The following is an 18,741-nucleotide window of genomic DNA, read 5'->3' as shown; positions in this document are numbered from 1 at the left end:
AAAAGTCAGTGTTTCTTATTCCTGCATTCTTTATTACTTCATCACACAAATGGGGGACACTGCCACAGTAGCCCAGAAAGGTTGGGGGAGAAGGGAATCAACGGGTGGGATTGTTGCAGGGGCACCCTCCGTGAATGGCATGCAGTTCATCATTTCTGTGGGATCTGACAGGGAAAGGCTGTGCTCTCTGGTTCTCTGATACACTGGTTCTCTAGTATACTTGCCCCACATTCTAGGCAGGACTGACTATTTTTAGATAAACCATAAAGGAGGGATTGACTCGGGAAGTCATTCCCATTTTTGTCTTTGTGCCACAGGCTGACCTCAGCTAAGGCCAGCCAGGAGCACCCATGATAGCAGCAGACGGTACAGAATGACTGATAACCGTCATCTCATCGCCAATTTATAACGGCGCAGCAGATGGTACAGAACGACTGGTAACCATCTCTGTTACCTTGCAATGGCAAATGAATGCTGCTGTGTAGCACTGCAGTACCGCCTCTGTCAGCGGCATCCAGTACACATACGGTGACAGTGACAAAAGGCAAAACGGGCTCCATGGTTGCCATGCTATGGCGAATGCCAGGGCAATCCAGGGAAAAAGGGCGCTAAATGATTGTCTGCCGTTGCTTTCACAGAGGAAGGATTGAGTGACGACATTTACCCAGAATCACCCGCGACACTGTTTTGCACCATCACGCATTGGGATCTCAACCCAGAATTCCAATGGGCGGGGGAGACTGTGGGAACTATGGGATAGCTACGGGATAGCTACCCACAGTGCAATGCTCTGGAAATCGACGCTAGCCTCGGTACATGGACGCACACCGCCGAATTAATGTGCTTAGTGTGCCCGCATGCACTTGACTTTATACAATCTGTTTTACAAAACCGGTTTATGTAAAATCGGAATAATCCCATAGTGTAGACATACCCCCAGAGACATCATCATTTGCCTCCTCTACCCTGAACAGGCAAAGAGAGGAGCAAGGCACAACCTTGTTTACTGATGTTAAGGAAGGAATTCAGGCTGCTGCCGGTCCAATTTCAGGGGTGTCCCACCAGAGGTCTGTTGCAGTAGACTGAGAATGCTGGGTACAAAAAAAAAGTAGAGTAAAAAAGGATCATGCCACCCTACAGACCACTAATTTCTGTGTGTTCCGATACACCATTTATTCTGAGTCACTCACAAGTTAACATTTTGTACTACTACAGCACTTTTCATCTGAAGATCTTGAAGTGCTTCACAAACAAACTAAATTGGTCTCACTCCCCAAATTAGGCAAAGGAGGGTCTTTCACCATTTTACAGATTTTAACTGAGACACACAGCGTTAGTGATTGTCCAAAGTTTTAAAGCAAGTCAATGGCAGAGTTAGGAATCTTGGCACTTAGGCACCTATTAAGCCACTTCTCATTCGAATGGGGCAAGAATTACCAATCAGTTCACATTCGTGATGCCCATAAAGGACCCAGGGAGGGTTAATAAAGGACTGCTATCATGGTATTAAGTCTCCCAATTTGAATTTGCAAGACCCAGCAAATTTTGTGGCTGGTTCAGTTTAACACCATTTTAACATCAAAAGTATGTTTGAATGGTCTAGTCTTGGTTCCCTATGGACCAGTTTCCACATAAACCAAGCAACTATAAACACTGGCACTGTTACCATCATATGCGTGATCAGTGGATCCACTGTTATACACTCTAATCCTCTGCACTATATTTCCAATTTGTGTGCTCTCCTTCATTAGACACTCCATGGACCACCACCCTCCTTCCTCTGCTTCTTTTCCCATTGCCAATTTTCTCTCTCTTTCCAAGGCGCTGTATCCCCTCTTCTTTGGATTTTAGGTAACTACAAAATCAGTCCAATCACTTGTCGGTCTAGCCAGTGCTATCACAATCACTAAATAATTCACCCACAACTGCATGAACATCATGTTTTAATCTAGCATAATTACAGAGGCAAAGCAATCCTCTGCTTGCAATCCTCTGGAATGTATATGAAGCAGGCAGAATCCCTCAGTGACTTGGATGTGTTCTCACAAGACAGAGCAGGATTAGCGAGCTAGCTGTTCCATGGGATGCAAACATCACTCAGCAGTATCCAAGAGCCTCTGCACGGAGTAACCTTAGCATTGAATAGGCCTTAGCACAGCAAACATCACATCTGCCATGTTTGCCTCAGAAGCAATATACAGGAATGAGATCTCCTCAGTTCTTAGGCTTTTGAGCCTGAATGTACAATTGTAAGTGGTGATCTTAAAAACAAGTAGATTGTTCTACAGTGCATATTTACTAGTGACTAGTCAATGACACACAAAAAATATCCTGGCCACACTCCAGATGCATCCTACAAGGAAATGGAATCAGGTAGGACTGGAATTCAACTGCAACATTTCCGGTCCCTATTTTCAGAATGCTATTTCTGTCTCCAACCTCCACCATCTTCTCTCATTGAGACTTTGAGAACTTGCTAGTATGAGAGCAGATAAAAAAAAAAGAGCAGAAAAGGAGAGACTTTCCCTGTTATAACCCCAACGAGTATCCTTAGGAGTCCACTCTTCTTCTCTCAAAGCCATGGAGCTGTGAAGTATGAGAGAGATTTCTGAAGATCAGAAGCCCCACCCTATCCTCATCTTCTGATAGACTGGAAGCTAGTGAATTTGGAGAGGCATGCTCAATCAATCAGCACCAAGTTGTACTGTTTTATATGTTAAGGGTATTGCTGGAGTTGAACTTCACTTGACTGAAAGCCCTGAAAGTTCAAAGCTGCTTTCCCCAAACACTGCAACATCCTGAGTCACTAAGCAACTTCGCATCTTCACTTTGAAGCACATCAAGGATATTAGGAGAGATTGCTTGAGACAGAGTACTGAGGATTTCTCAAAATTCATACATGAATAAAATCCATTTAACGTACAGAGACCAGACACCAGCTGACTGGAAATGGGTCTGTCCTCTGCATCTACCCACACGGCAAGGAAAATGAGTGCTTGTCTAGATATGAATAATCTAACCTACAGGTTGCTGAAGTAATATAGGTTATAGCTTATACAAAGCAAATCTCTACATTATTATACACATTATACAGACCTATATACATTTAAAATACTATACTAGCCACAGCCTTTACCTTCTATCTCTCTAACCAGAAAGAAGCCTATTGTTTTTACAGTTCTAACACGACAACCAAGGCAATTCTTGTACTGTTTGTGGCAGCTACAACACATGTGGCTGTAGTTCTGCATTCAAGACTGTCTTAACCCAGGCGTCTTCATGAAGCAAGAGTTTATGCCATGACACAAATTCATGTCCCCCCAGAGCATTTACGTGAACTAAGAGTTTGAAAAAGGGGCAGGGGGGAGGAAGAGATGATTTTCCAACTGATTTGCCTGTGTTCACGGTTTATACCTCTGGATCTCAGCTCCTTGGCAGACTCACTCACTAGCATGACTCGCAACTGACAAACTGCTGCAGGTGCACCCCCTTGGTTATGTGCCACACTGCCTTCTCCTCCTAGCAACCGTCTTCTAAATCTGACATCAAGATTTCATTTAAGAACTATTGCAACAAAGCATCTGTACTTGGAACACACACTTCCCAAACCCGAGATTCTTTTCCTCCCATAGGAAATACAAACCTACCTTGACCAAAAAAACCTCTTAACTGTTTGGTTTTCTCCCCATTTCATACCCGAGGACTGAAGGTAATTGTTGTAGATTAATCAAGAGTACTCGGTGGAAGAAGGGAAACAATCCAGCACAACTCTAGGCTTTTCCGACATGGTAGCTGAACGCTCTCTAATGCTGTTGTGTGTAACACAACTAGATATCCCTGAAAAATAACACTGTAAAAGCTTAACAGTGTCATGGATGACTTTTCCCTTTCAACAACCCTGTACAGCAGTGGTCATTTGCATACAGATTACAGTGTCGATTACAGATGTTTCAATATGTAATTGGAGTTTCAGGGATGGTGGAGTTTCGGTTCCCAGATCCGAGAGTACTTGACAGGCTGGTGGCTACAGAGTCTATACTCTGGAGGGGCTGGAAAGACAGATGGATTATGACGGGGGCGGCAGCCTTTCAGAAGTGGTGTGCCAAATCTTTATTTATTTACTTCAATTGAAGGTTTTTACAGCCCAGTAATAAATTAAAGTTTTTAGAAGGTCTCTTTCTATAAGTCTATAATATATAATTAAATGATTGTTGTATTGTAAAGTAAATAAGGTTTTTTAAATGTTTAAGAAGCATCATTTAAAATTAAATTAAAATGCAGAGCCCCCCTGACCGGTGGCCAGGACCTGGGCAGCGTGAGTGCCACTGAAAATCATCTTGCGTGCTGCCTTCGATACGTGTGCCATAGGTTGCCTAACCCTGGATTATGATTTTAAAAGGTCCTTTCCATCTCCAACTGCAGATTTTAACTTAGATAGTTGTCATTCACTCCTGCCTCTCTCTTTCGGTCCCAGCTGCTCCCTTCCCACCAGAAAGGGACAGATGCACTAAGAAGAGGGGCTCCTCATTTGTTAGTAGCTCCCAGCATCAAATAGGCTTTTTTATCCAAATCCACCTCCAGAAGCAATTGGTCATCCCTTATAATGAGCATTTCTAGTACCTAGAAGCTTCCCATTGTGCTAGGCACTGTACAGGTAACTACTGCTAGGCACGGTACAGAGGAAGTGACAGTCGCTGCCCCAGAACTGAGCCTCCAACCTTCACATTTTGCTGATTTTAACTTTTATTTGCAATTCTTATATCCTCTTGTCTCCAGCTACTGAACTAAAGACCTCATTCACCCTTCTTGCTCCTTTCTTCTCCGCTCCTTTTGATTTTCAACCCCTCCTTGTGCCGACCGCTACTCCACAATGTCCTTCCCCCAAATCTAGAGAAACTAAATAGTCGTTCTTTTTAAAAAGAGGAACCACTAACAATACTAGCACCAGCCATTAAGTATGCTGCATCCCTTCCCCCATATCCCAACCCAGCTTTTTAGTCTTTAAAACTGTAATTTCTTCAGTGCAGGGATGTATGGCTTCTAGTACATACTGGGTGCTACTAGAATAGAAATGATAATAATTAGACTTAAGACTTATTTGGAATTTATACTTCAATTCCAGCAGCAAGTTACCGCCATACACAGCGGCAACTACTAGAAGTCAACACATTTTCTTTTTTGTAATAAGTCTTATTTAAGATCACCATGCAGGAACAAGAACGCCCTCCTCTCCCCTTTTCCCAATATTTCTTATTCTGTGGTCACCACTGCAGACGTACACTATGGTGCACATCAAAAAGCATCTCAAGAAGGCTAGTATTAGAGAGAGGTTATTAGCTTTCGACATGCACTTTATAAATATATATGTAAATGCAATACAATGGCAATCGATCAGTGAGCGCTGGTGTGTGTATGTATGTATGTGTATATATACATACATGTACATAGTATTTATATACATGTGTGTGTTATTTGTGCATTTCCTACACAAATTCTACCCTCAAGGGTCGGAAGTGATGTATTATTTGGCACTTTCTCCATCAACCAGTTTTGTCCACGTTTGCACCTCTCACCACACTCTTCTGTCAGAAGAGCATCAAGAAGTAACAAGACACAAAAAGAGAGATGAGATGAATGGGATAAAGCTGGAAAGTGGTTAACAGCAGGTCAAGTGACATGTCAAAAGTTACCAAACAAGAGACCAAAATGAAATTAATAGATCCCAAAACTACAGTCTGTAGAGAATTTGGTGGTCATTTAGTGCTGGCTCTCTATTTTGTTTCTAGATTTTAAAATCAGATTGCAGCACTAAAAAGAAATTAAGGCTCTTTTCCAGTAGTCTTCTTCCATGTAAGCAGTTGCTATAGCTGCCACACAGGTGTTATATGATCATCTATGACAGCGAAAAAAGCACAATCACAAACAGAAGGGGAATGGAGCTTGTAAGATCTCTATATACTAAGAAGTGGTCTCTTGTGTTCTGCCTAACACTATGTAGGTGAAAATTTGACACTTGTATATTTTAAAATGTATCTACTTACTGTGTGTGAGGGTAGATGCTATAAAGGTTTTACTTACCTGAGGTCAGTCCCTCCAAGATGAAAGAACTGAAGATAATTAACGGAAGAAATAATCCATGACCAGTCAAGGCAAGTGGTGAAGCTGTGTTGCTCTTTGGTGCTACCATTCCATGGCACATCTTATCCACCCAAAATATTTTAAAAGAGTTCTGGTCGTCTGGGAGTGATCCAATCTACAACACAAGAACAGCAGAAAAATGTAAGTGAGGAAGACAGATCTCTATACAATTAGAGGGGAAGGGAATCAAAGAGAAACAAGCAAAAGTTGCTGCTTGTTTTAATGTTTAGGAATCCAATCGTGAATTCATCCACATTTTAGTGAGGGTGGTGGTGGAGATCGCAGAGAGATTTCCATGGGAAGTGTCAAAAGGCTAGAGTATCTAAGCCAGAGCTTTTTTTGGCTCTAATCCACTCATATTTTAGATGAGACAACAAAAACAGTGCTTATGTTTTCTCTCTTTCTTTTAAGATAACCAGACAGATTGCAGCATCTGGAGATGTTGCTTAAAACAGATTTCAGATAAACCAGTTTTGCTAGACAGCCACTGATTTTAACAATGTCTCAAAGAAACAGCAGTCCGACTACTAGACAGCTAGGATAAATACATCAAATGCTTCCTTAGCTACTTGGAGTCACACAACTAGCCTAACAAGCAACAGCAAACACACATGCACACACTTAAAGACTACCTTAAGGAGGACTGTCAAATAGACACTGAGGTCAAAACATCACACCTGTGGCTTACAGAGTGCAGCCAATTAAACTCAAGGATATGATATCATTATACCTGTGAATTCAGCCAATAGTTGGTCACCTTTTTCCACACTCAAAACACAAACCAGATTAACAAGAACTGCCCTGATGGCAAAAATCAGTAAGGAACTGAGAGAGCACAAGTTAAAGCCCCATTTATGTGAAGGGAAAGGCTGTATAGCATGACTGCAGAGGTCACAAGATTTACTACAGTTTATGTAAATTTAGAGTTATTATTACACCACTCAGATTGCGTCTCTAAAAAAATCCCCTTAAGGGAAGTCAGAATTATAATCCCAGTTACCATTTAACTAATATTATATATATTTTACATTTTTTGCCAGGTAGCTAATGTTATAGTCAAGGTTATGTGGACACCCCTATAGCCCCTCGATTCTTCTACATACTTAAAGACTTTCAGAGAGAGATTTTTATTTCGGGATAAAGTTCTTGCCTGGTCTCAACTCAGAGGAATTTTAAATTTGGGGGAAAAAACTCTTCTGCTATGATTTTTCAGTGCAGTGGATGTTCTCATTGTAGGAGTTTTTCTGCTTATGCAAAACAGCTCAGCTTCAGAATTTAGATTTTTCAGGTTGACTAGTCTTCATTAAAGGAAAAATCCTTTTTATGTTTTGAGGTTGAGGAAAGAAAGAAAGAAAATAAAAGTATAAGATTTTTAAAACTTGGCATTAAGCATGTAGTAATAAGTTTGGCTGTCTCTAAGCTCTGTGATACTAAGTTAGTAACACAGCAAATAAACACTGCAGAAACTGAAGTTTTATCCGGTCTTCAGTTTTTTATTCTGCCATAGACAAAATATAAACAACAAAGAAGTTGTTAAATGAAGCGAAACAATAAACTTGGGGATCACTTGAGAAATCTAGAGGGACGTTAGTTGAGCTTTCAGTCACATAGCTCAAGGATGGGCTTAAGACAGCATTTAAACCACCACATTAAAAAGAGACTTGGAGTATCTCTGGAGGGAAGGCTGCTAGCGTGAGAATATTTGTCTGTGCCATAAGAACAAACCTGTGGGGGTGTAACTACCATGTCACACTTGCAGCATAAGAATGGGTTTATGACGCTTTGTTCACTCAACTCATTCTTTCCATAGTGCAAAAAAAGGAGTAATAACATAGTTGCTGCCAGTTACCGGTAAAAAATTTTTAAGTGACTATTAGACTAAATTTAGAGTGAAAATCTTTACGGATGCAGAAAGCGGAGACACACTAAACAAAGAACAGCAGAAACCAGACGACAACAAATGTGTTAGTCCCCAACACAGTCAGACCTACTGCACAGGATTTGAGAGTTATATTAAAAAAGGAGGCCTAAATATACGCTACTCTCTACCATATGGCCTATAGTCGGTTTAATTCTTCCACGAGCCATTGTTCTGGGCTAAACTACAGACCTCAACATGCAATGCTTCATCTCGAGCCAAGTATCCTTTCTGCTTACTTCAAGATGAGGCATTGCAATTTTCCCCAACTCAATGAGATTGTACTGGCATGATGAACTACACAAGTGTTTCCAAAATGGTAAAAAAAGAAAAACAAAACAAAACACCACCTCTTGGGTGTGTGTTTGTTACTGCCTTTTGCTGATCTGGTGACAGGCTGCTACATAACACAATGCTGCATTTCTCCTTTTCCCCAACATCAGGCACTAGAGTTTATCTTTGTCACTTTTTGATGAGAAGTCTCATACGAGTGCTGAAAATTTGAAGTAGTATCTGTGTGACCCAGGGACATCTTGGTGCCAACTGGCAGGAGGCGCAGTGGTGCATAAGGGTTACTGGGATCTCCTGGATCTGGTATCTATATACTAGTTCCCCAAAGTGAGGCATGTAAGGTCTCTGCTGAAAGCCCATGTCACAGCGGTGATCATAATCAATGTGAAATGTATGTATGGATATGTATATACACGCACTGAAAACTACGTTCTTAAGGCCTGTGAATTGGGACTGGTCTCCAAGAGATGATAAATAAGTTGCTTTTAGGAAGGAAACGCTTTTCTATCTGGCTATATGTAAATTGAGTATTGTGTGCTTCACAATGGCTGCTTATTTATAAATGGAGCAAAATGCTAATCAAAAGATTGCGAAAGCTACAGGGGAGATTTTCCACATGAGAAAACAAACAGCAGGAGGTGTGCTGTTTCGGAATAAAGACAGTGGAATGTTGGAACTGTACCTAGAGGCAGAGAAACACCCTGCATCCTTCATCTAGGGCAGCAGTTTTCAAACTGTGGGTCAGAACACCAAAGTGGGTCACGACCTCCTTTTATTGGGGTTGCCAGGGCTGGCTTGAACTTGATAGAGACTGGGGCCGAAGCCAGACGGCTTCAGCCCTGGGCAACAGGGCTCTGGTTTCAGTCCCTACCTCCTGGGGCTGAGTAGTAATTTTTGTCGTCAGAAGGAGGTTGCGGTGCAATGAAGATTGAGAAAACCCTGACCTAGGGGACAAGCTGCCGGCATTCTTGTTTTGTGAACGGAGTGTCACAGCCAACCTGATTGTTAAGGACTGGAAGAAAGACTTTGGGTGAGCAAAACAGTTAACTTCATTAGACAGGAAAATGTCTTATGTCTAGGTCCTAGTATGCACGTTATGATTTTATTTTGCATGTAACTAGCTGTTTTCAAATATTTCTATTACTATCACTTGAATCTGGGTGCTTTGTTAAATAAACTACTTGTTTTTACTACAAACAAATCTAAGTGTTGTGCAAAGTGGTGATCTGAGGGGAATATGGTGATCGGGTGTGTTTCACTGGGAGCAGAGAATCTGGGAATTCTGGAAGCATCTAGTGGACCTGGGGTTGGACACTCTACAGATGCAGGGAAGGCTTGGAGTGTGCCTCTTGCTCCCTGCAGAAGGAGCCTGTGTAGGCTGAGAGGGGAGTATTTGTGTTGCATGTGGCTGGTGGAGTCAGGGAGCCAACCTCTAGTCCTATAAGGTACAGACAAGGCTTCCTTACACTAAGGGCAGGTGGTAGTAAGGTGTGTCTCAACCCTGAGTACTTCCAGGAAGCATCACAATCTGGTGCTGCTCTGCTCTGATTTATGAATACTGTATACTAATCTGGTTATTGGGATGATGTTTACTGTAAGAATATGTTGGTTAAATTTAATTGCGGGGTGGAAAGAGAGTTGTAAGAAAAAAATAAGCAGGAAGTGAAACAATGGCTCTAAATAAGCCTCACACCCTGAAAACCCAGTAAACATTTCAGGGTTGTTGAGTAAATACATAACTCTAAATGCTATTGTTGCTCACAATTAGCCAGTTCTTTAAAAAACAAACAGTAAATCTGTGATGTGTACAGCTGTGGGCTGTGACTCTTTAATAGGACCATTTAAATTTGAAATGTACAATACAGCAACTCTTTATACAGGCTTCTTAATATGCCTCTTGAAAGAGAAACGGTTACAGAAAATGGACAATAAAATAGGAATCTGTCTTCCACAGTTATGAAATCAACATCTACACACCCTTGCAAGGAATGCTATGCATCCAGAAGGAAAAATAAAATAAAAATAAAATAAAAAAGCTCTGCCACTTCCTGGTTATAGTTCCATACCAGTCATCATATGATCTTTTGCAGTGCATGACTGAATATGCTGGAGCCTAAAACTTCAGTTTCAAGCAGCATCCCATTGGCCAGCACTAAAATCTCACCTGCACATACTTCTGAATGAACTGAAATTGAAATGAGTCAGCTGCTCTGATAGTTCAGTAGTAGTTGCTACAATGAGCCCCTAGTGTAGGCACTTAATTCCACTGAAACTGGGGAGAACATATTTCCTGCTCTTAAAAATTTATTAAGCTATTTCCAGTGATGTATACACTCCACAAGTGGCAAAAGCTTTTCTGAAATAATTGCTGGTTCATTCAGGGCCTATGCCTTTTCTCCTCCAAAGCTTTGGAAGCTACCAACTCTTCTCCCTCACCCCCTAAACAGTCATCTCCCTTTAGTTTACATGCTTTCCCAGCTCTATGAATCATTTGCTAGTCTCACCACTTCACAAAGGCAGTGCTCCTGCCTCCTGGGTCTCTTGGGGAAGTGTTCTTTGAATTGCCATGTGATCACAGGTCATGATAAAAGGACCCAAGCAGATGCAAGTACTTCTGATGCTCTGAGGACATGAGCGAAGAGGAGTTTGAGACTTCCTGGTTGCTTGGGCTATCTAATAGGGATATACTCTAGGTCATTGTTTTTGGAATACTGGAAATGGACTGAGTCTTAAACCTTAATTCCATCTTAATGTTTGTTTGGAGAAGCATTTGGTGTGTCTGGAACGCCCACTTTTCAATACCACATGTGAGACTCACATGGATAGAACAAACAACATGCTCACACACATCAGAATTCTCAAATTTAACCAGTTAGCCTCCTTCAAAGGAATATTTATAACAATCATATCATGAAGGCACATAGTGGAGAGTGTTTCTGATGTATGAATTCCGGGTGTGCACAGCAGTCCTTATGAACAAACGACCCAAAAGATCCTTCTTGCCTTATGGCCACATTGCTGGTGACACCGAGAGCAAACTGAAATGTGATACAGAAGACTGTAACGAGATGTGGGGGTTAAAAAGAATATGAATTGAGCTATTTTTAAAATAAGTGCCCAAAATAAGAATTTAACCACAAAACGCAAGTCAGCTCAGCAGCCTCATGAGGCAGATGGTGACTGAAAAAATTAAATAAAAAAATTAAACTCCCATTAGGAGTGTGTTGAGGATTGGGGGGAGGGGGGAGGAGAGAGGGGGAGGAAGGAAACCTGCTTCAAAGCTGCTTAAGATAAAAACTTATCTGTTTACTTTTTGTGGTTAAATAGCTTAAGCCAATTTAATGTAACTGAAAGCTTTTAGAACAATTGTATTTTTAAAAAGTTCTTCAGATAACTGAACAGTTGCTTTAAAACTGTTCAATTAACCAGAGCAAGAATTAAACCAATAGTTACCTTAAAACAGCTTGATTTTTCACTAGTTTGTAACAGAACACGGATTTTCTCATACCTACTGCTTCATGAGGCACAGCCTCCTACCCCACCACCAACTACAATGTTAATTCAATTCAGATGGTAGTCCTCATTGAGACACAAGCCTGGTCTATACCTAAAACTTAGGTCAACCTGGCGTTGTTGCTCAGGGCTGTGAAAAATGTCACACCCCATGCACCACAAGTATGTTGACTTAACCCCCAGAGCAGTCATGGCTGGGTCAACAGAAGGATTCTTCCATTGACCTAACTATCGCCTCTCAGAGGTGGATTACCTACATCGAAGGAAAACCCACTTCTGTCCATGTTGGAAGCATCAACACTACGGTGCTACAGCACACAGTGGCTGTAGACATACCCACAACCTCTCCCTAATCACTGAATGGAGTTATTAAAAGAGTGACAGGTATTTGTAAAACATTGCACTAGAAAGGAAAAGCTTTGTCTGGTACTACAAGCAGCTAATCTTCAAGAGTAATTTCACAGGACTTGAGTGCCAACTTGCAACAGGACCTTGTTGGCTGTAAGTGGTTTTGTAAGTATTAGTGATAAGAGGAAGAAAAAAGTTATGGGCAACAGGTACGGAGATATAGATGACTGGATTCATAAAAAGACATCTTTAATCACTGCAGAATTACAAACAATTACAAGAACACTACACTAAGGGATCATTATACCCACCAATGAACAGCAGCAATTTTTGGAGAATTAAGAAAGGTTTCCTAGAATCACCTTATTTAATATATTGAGCAGCAATATAAGTAAAAGTATGAAGTCACGTGGGGGCTTAATTTAGAGATAGGAGGAGCAATACAGAATATTGTTGCAGTCCTCTCCAGTTGATTTCTTTTAAAACATGCCTTATTTTGAAGAAAATTCTCTTTGGAAACTATTGTCTCAGCATTTCCCCACCATCACCACCACACTGCATCAGAGATAGGCTAGGTTTCATATTTTCAGCTTAATCAATCCAATAGTACATTTGCAGAGGGCCATATGCACAAAATGTTCCAGAGCACTTTCCAAAAATAATAAGACTTAAAAACAACAACAAAAATCACAATATAACTGAGAGGGTTTCAGGGAAGGAAAATGAAGACAAGCCAATGAGAAAAGCTAGAGAACCTCTTGAAAGCCTATACAAGCGTTGAGAAGGTACTTACTAACAGGAAACAGATTCTGAAGCAATTTTGGACTGGCTTGCTGATTTGCATACACCTACCCAGACTGCTCTTCCAGTTTATACAGCTGTGCTGATTTCAGTTTCAGGAAACGAAACCACAAAGTCTATGTGCAATGAAGGCTGGCTTTATGAGATGAACTTTTAAATATGCTCTTCCCCACCCTTTAAACTTTGTACTTGTGTTTCAACTTTGATGGCTAAAAGCAACCATATGCTATCCATCTAGCTGGAATATCCTTTCACAATACTGCAGCATTATAGCTAGAAGAGGGTGCCTAACTGGGAAATCCTTCTGTTATCAAAGCTTCCCATATAACTAGTTTGCCATCTGACTAGTTATCAGTCATACCGAGAAAAGAGGATGATACTCCTTTATAGATATAGTAAAGGTACAACTGAAAGCAACAGTTAAATGCAAAGTGAGTTTAAGGACTGCTGTTCCGATTTCCAGACATGAAAACATCCACACCTTCACTTTTTGAAGGGTGAGAGAAAATATTTCAAAGAGTAGTTAAGTTAATATGAGGAGACACAGGTTTTATGGAAGGCTCACACAGTACGTTCAAAAATCAAATATTATTCCAAACCCAATTTAAAGAGGGAAATTCTTACCACAGAAGTCAGTTCTTTCAAATTTCATCACCTTCAATTGCCAGACAAAGCAATGTTCAAACCAGTTTTTTACCATCTAGTTGACCAAGTCAAAAGAATTGCAAAAGAGAAAATGAGTTTCACTTTCTGGTTCTCAAACACGAGATCATGTAGCTTCGTTTAGGATTCTAACACTGCATGGAAATGTTTTAACGAAAACTTCCTCTGAAATAAAAAAAATACAAAAACCTAAAACACACAACAGGGTTCATGAAGACTTGTATTTTGCAACAAGCTACCTGGCATTGTCCTTCCTTTGCTGCTGCTAGAACATGTACATGTCTCATGACTCAATGTATTTCAGTTTATTAGCACGCACAAATTTATAAAAGCTACATAGTGATAAAGAGCGATGATAGCATCTGGTACATTTGGCTTTGTTGGACATAGTCAATTTGCTGTTTTGTCAGTGTAGTAATTTAAAAGGGAAAACTGAACTTTGCATTGTCATTCAAGGCATTTCTGACTAAGACTATTAAAAAAAAAACAACCTCTTAACGCCCTTGTACCTGCAATCAATAACATTCTGCTGAACTCAGCTGAGGCAGGTGTGCCTCTGTTTGATACGCAGGGAGTAAGCTCCAGAGGTAAGTGCCTTCCACAGAGAACCTCCAGCACTAGGCACATAAAAATTAAGAACAGTCAGCTCAGGGGTCTCAGCAGATCTCAGATGATAGGTTAGAAGCCACCATTAGTCTCAGGTCAAACGAACAATCAGCTTAATTTTAATTAGGCTTGGAACTCCCTCACTTTCTCCTTGCCCATCCAACATCCAAAAAGACATGTCAGAAACAGGAACAAGAGCATCTGGGGAGTTCAAAAGGTAAAAGCCCTTAATCAACACCCTCATTTTGCATCTGAAAAGAGCTCTCAGCAGTTTTATGCTCAATCTTGCCTTTCACTTGCTTAAAGAATTGTGCAGTGTAAAAGTTTAAAAGGAAATTCTTTCATAGACATTATGAAACGTAATTGTCAAGCTAGTGGGAAGAAGAGCTTCAGAATGAACACAAGACATAAAAAGAAGGTATGTACCTAAAAGAGGAGGAAAAAAGCCCATGTGTGCACCACAGCTGCAGTGCAGTCTGAGTCACAGGGGAAAATTATTCCTCAACTCTTCTGAAGCCAGACAAAGATGCCCAACTGTTGGGCTTCTATGTAAACTACATACTGCAATTTAAAAAAAGAAAAACCACACACTGAACAGCTAGGCAAGCATTTTAAAAGGTGCTCCGGGCACCAGAAGTGCACTGGCTGGTAATATTTGTTAATCCAGTGGTTCCTACCTGCTGTTTTGCAAACCTGTACTGGTACGTCAGGCTTTGGTGACTGGAACTGTCCTTTCCTTAAATGATAAGACCCTGTGCTGGGCCCTGTTGTGCCCCAAATCCATTGTGATTAGTGCATGCATGGCTGAGGCCTGAGATGCTCCCAATACAGATCTTGCAGAGAGGAGGCTGTACTTTAGAGCAGGCCAGTCACCGCTGCAGGTTGGAGAAGAGATCTGAATAGGAGACCGGTAGGCCCTGGATGAACCACCACAGGTCTCAATTTGTTAAACTGGTATAGCTCCTCCAGAAAGATGAAAAGTCAGTGACTAATCAGGGAGGACCCACTGTGAAGTTGCAAACAATTACCTGAAACACTGCTCTAAATAGACCCACAAGGGTGGCTACCTCTATACTAGGAGTTAGGAGTGTGAGGACTGGTCTACACTGGGACAGAGGGATGTTGATCTAAGATATGCAATTTCAGCTACGCTATTCTTGTAGCTGAAGTCGACATATCTTATTTCAATTTATCTCCCATCCTCACAGTGGGGGATCAATGGCTGTGGCTCCCCCGTTGACTCCGCTTCCGCCTCTCGCCCTGGTGGAGTTCCAGAGTCAACGGGGAGCGCAGTGGGGATCGATTTATCGTGTCTAGATGAGACGTGATAAAAATCGATCCCTGATAGATCAATCGCTACCTGCCGATCCAGCGGGTAGTGTGGACGAACCCTTAGTCCAAGCTTTCAGAGACATACTCGCACTAGCACATTACAAATAGTACTGTTAACTGCAGCAGCATGGGCCGCACCAAGCAGTGGCGCAGGATAGCCGCCCCGAGTACAAATCAACATAAACCGTGCGGGTATGTAACTCAGACAACCAGCCCAGGCTGCCACTGCCCAGGCTATCCTGGCTACACAACTATTTTTAGCAAGCAAACTCAGATGAGAGCTAGTAAGAGTAGATCTACGTGAGCTGGGACTCTCACCGCTACACTACAAGCTAGGTGTAGCCTTTAAGTTGGGTCAAATTCTCACTGCCCTACCTTCCAAACAGGGGAGGAAATGGAGACGGAAAACTCAGAACAGAATGAGAGGAAACAGGCCACACCAGAGAAGAGATGGACACAATTGCTTTTTTTTGTTTGTTCCTCTGGGCCCCACTATATTATTGCATAGTGAGGATTTGAGTAGTAGAAGGTCACATTAAAAGAGGACAAGTAGTAACAGCAACATTTCCAACTGCCCTCTTGATGAATGCACATTTGAAAGTGTGCGCCGCTTATTCCTGGAGTACGTCTCTCACCTTTTCCTAGCCACAAGAGGCTACTCTGCATGCAGCCCAAGAACTCTGAATTATTCAGTCCCATAGATCTTTCAGAAGATCAGGGAGAGACGTGAGAGTTCAGAAAGCAGGGACTAATGAACCTATTTCTGTTTTGCTTTCTCACAAGATTGCTTAAGAGCACACAGCCAGGTTGACTCAGACTGTCCTGATCCTCCACAGAAATATTACACAAGATTAGATTTCTCTTTTAATGCAAAAACACAAAAAGACAATAGATATGGGAACAACATAGGCCAAACTTCCTGAACACTGCTAAGAGCAGCTAGCTAAAGGTGGGGCTTTCCTGTCACTACACATTAAAAAGCTGATTCAATGGCAAGGCCTGTTTTTCAGTGGAACATGCTGTTCATGTATGCAAGCCATTTAACTGTTTCAGAGCTTCCCAACATACCATACTTGGGCAAAACTTGCCCCATGTCCATCCCAATACATCTGGTACTCCTGCTGTTTCTATAATGCTATGTTCTACAGCAACAGACTGTGGTAGAATTCCTGTAAGTTGTGATGTAGTATGGTAATACACATTTCTTCAGCAACACCTACTCTCTAATTCTCTGGGAAGCTGGCTGTCAAGCATACAGGTTACTTTCCAATTATACAGTACCTGAAATACTGGTAATAAGGGGAAAGTTGTTTGTGTGCTTTCCGGAACCTGCAAAAACCCATTGCAAACTGTATGGCACCACAATACCTCTCATACTTAGCGTTAGCAGAATGTGTGCTTGTGTCTATTACATATCAAGAATCTCTCCCCCCGTTCCTCAGCACTCCCTCACTCACGTTAGAGGAAACCAGGGAGCAGAAGAGCAAGAGAACTTTCACCAGGTAGAGCTGACATGTCTTCATTCAATAGGAAGTGAACAAAGCCTGCAATCCCTGTTAAAGAGGCAAAAAGAACTGGAGAAAAAAAAAGTGGGTAGAAATTTATAAATGTTCCTCTCCACAGAAATCTTTAGTAAAAGGCAAAAAAGATTTATACGATCTGAAAAGAAACCAGGAGAAAGACATCTGCACATGCCTTGCTCCCTTCTTAGGCAGGTATCCTAAAGCAGCAGCATGCCATTAAATGCCCCTCCCGCCGGCATTTGCACATGCTTTCCTGACCTCTGTCACTTCTGGCGGGAGGTTGTATTTCCCGGTTAGTGTGTCCATACCGCTACCTGGTGTCCGCGGAGTCTGAGCAGCCCCAGAAGCTGCCCTGCTGGCAGGGGCAGGAAGAGGGACCCAGCCCCTGCCAGCAGTTGAAGCACCTGCGAGGCCTGTAAGTGAGGAAAGGTCCTTGGTCCCAGCTGTGCCATGCGCCCACCCGCCCCAAGCACGGCCGTCCCCGCTCCCTGGACTCAGGCAGGTTGCCCCAGGGAACACAGCCAGCCCCGCTCCCTGGACTCAGGCAGGCTGCCCCAGGGGTTGAAGCCCCGGTGCCGGGATAAGCTCGGCTCTGTACTGGGGCAGGCCGTGTCCCACTCTCAAACCCAAGCCTGGGAACTGCAGCTCGCCACCTGCTGGACCCTGGGAATAGCTGGGTCGCGCCTCTTTCTCCACCCCAGGTCACTGGACCCCGCCCCCCTCCAGTATTGAGGGCAGAACCCAGTAGTCCAGAGCCCTAGTCTCCATCTGACCCCCACCCCTTCGAACAACTAGAGCTCGGCTGGAAACCTAGGAATGCAGAGTCCTTGCTCCCAGCACTCCTCCCCCGAACGTCAGATACCAGCCCCTTCCCAGAGCCCAGGAGTCCCAACTCCTACCCTGCTCTCCGCCCTACCCCCCCTCACACACACCCAGCCCTCTGTCCTGACCCCTGCACCCCGTCACACACACACACCCCTCTGCTCTGACCCTGGCACCCCCCTCCCACTCCCACCTCAGATGCCCCTAGCCCCCTGCTCTGACTCCTGCACCCCCACATATACTTAGTACCCAGCCCCCACACACCCCATGCCCTGATTCTTGCACCCTCCACATCCCCACCACCACCCTGAGCACCAAATGGGCGCTCCTACAACTCACTCCTCCCCCCAACACACATACGTATTCCCACCTGCACTCCTCGCACCAAATGGGAGCTGCTCAGGTAAGCACTCCACACCCAAATCTTCTGCCCCAACCCTGAGCCCCCTCTACATTCTAGCTCCTGGCCAGACCCTTCACCCCCAGCCCTGTGCTCAGTGCACTCCCACCCTCAGCGCAGTGCAGAGAGAGAGGAAGAGAATGGGCTCAAACCAGGGAGAAGGTAGGTACCCACTCTATGTGGGCAGGGCAGGGCCGGGACCCCAGACCGGCAGCCAGGATCCCAGCTGGCAGGAGCCAGCAGATGGAACCCCTGAGTGGCAGTGGGCTGAACTGCTCAGCCCACTGCCAGTCTGGGGTCCCAGCCGCCGGCCCCGCTCAGCCTGCTGCCGGCCCAGGTGAACGGAACCCCAGGCCGGCAGCAGACTGAGCGGGCCAGCCCACTGC

At 43.1% G+C, this 18,741-nt stretch overlaps 1 protein-coding gene and 1 pseudogene across 2 annotated transcripts in view; both read right to left on the bottom strand.

Moving 5' to 3' along the window:
- Positions 1-18,741, bottom strand: part of SUSD6 (sushi domain containing 6) — a 118,804-nt gene that overhangs the window by 65,998 nt on the left and 34,065 nt on the right. Inside the window, exons 2-3 of one of the 2 annotated variants that reach the window (XM_032774812.2) lie at positions 10,852-10,969; positions 6,079-6,253 (exon numbers count right to left, since the gene is read on the bottom strand). In XM_032774812.2, coding sequence (XP_032630703.1) covers positions 6,079-6,199 — 121 coding nt within the window. In that variant the 5' untranslated portion in view covers positions 6,200-6,253; positions 10,852-10,969. The remainder of the gene's footprint in view (positions 1-6,078; positions 6,254-10,851; positions 10,970-18,741) is intronic. The other variant, XM_032774811.2, reaches the window with a different exon arrangement.
- On the bottom strand, positions 17,185-17,289 carry LOC116821522 (U5 spliceosomal RNA; annotated as a pseudogene).

The sequence above is a fragment of the Chelonoidis abingdonii genome, chromosome 4, assembly GCF_003597395.2.
Source record: "Chelonoidis abingdonii isolate Lonesome George chromosome 4, CheloAbing_2.0, whole genome shotgun sequence".
NCBI classification, from domain to species: domain Eukaryota; kingdom Metazoa; phylum Chordata; order Testudines; family Testudinidae; genus Chelonoidis; species Chelonoidis abingdonii.
This window is presented reverse-complemented; position numbering and strand designations above follow the sequence as displayed.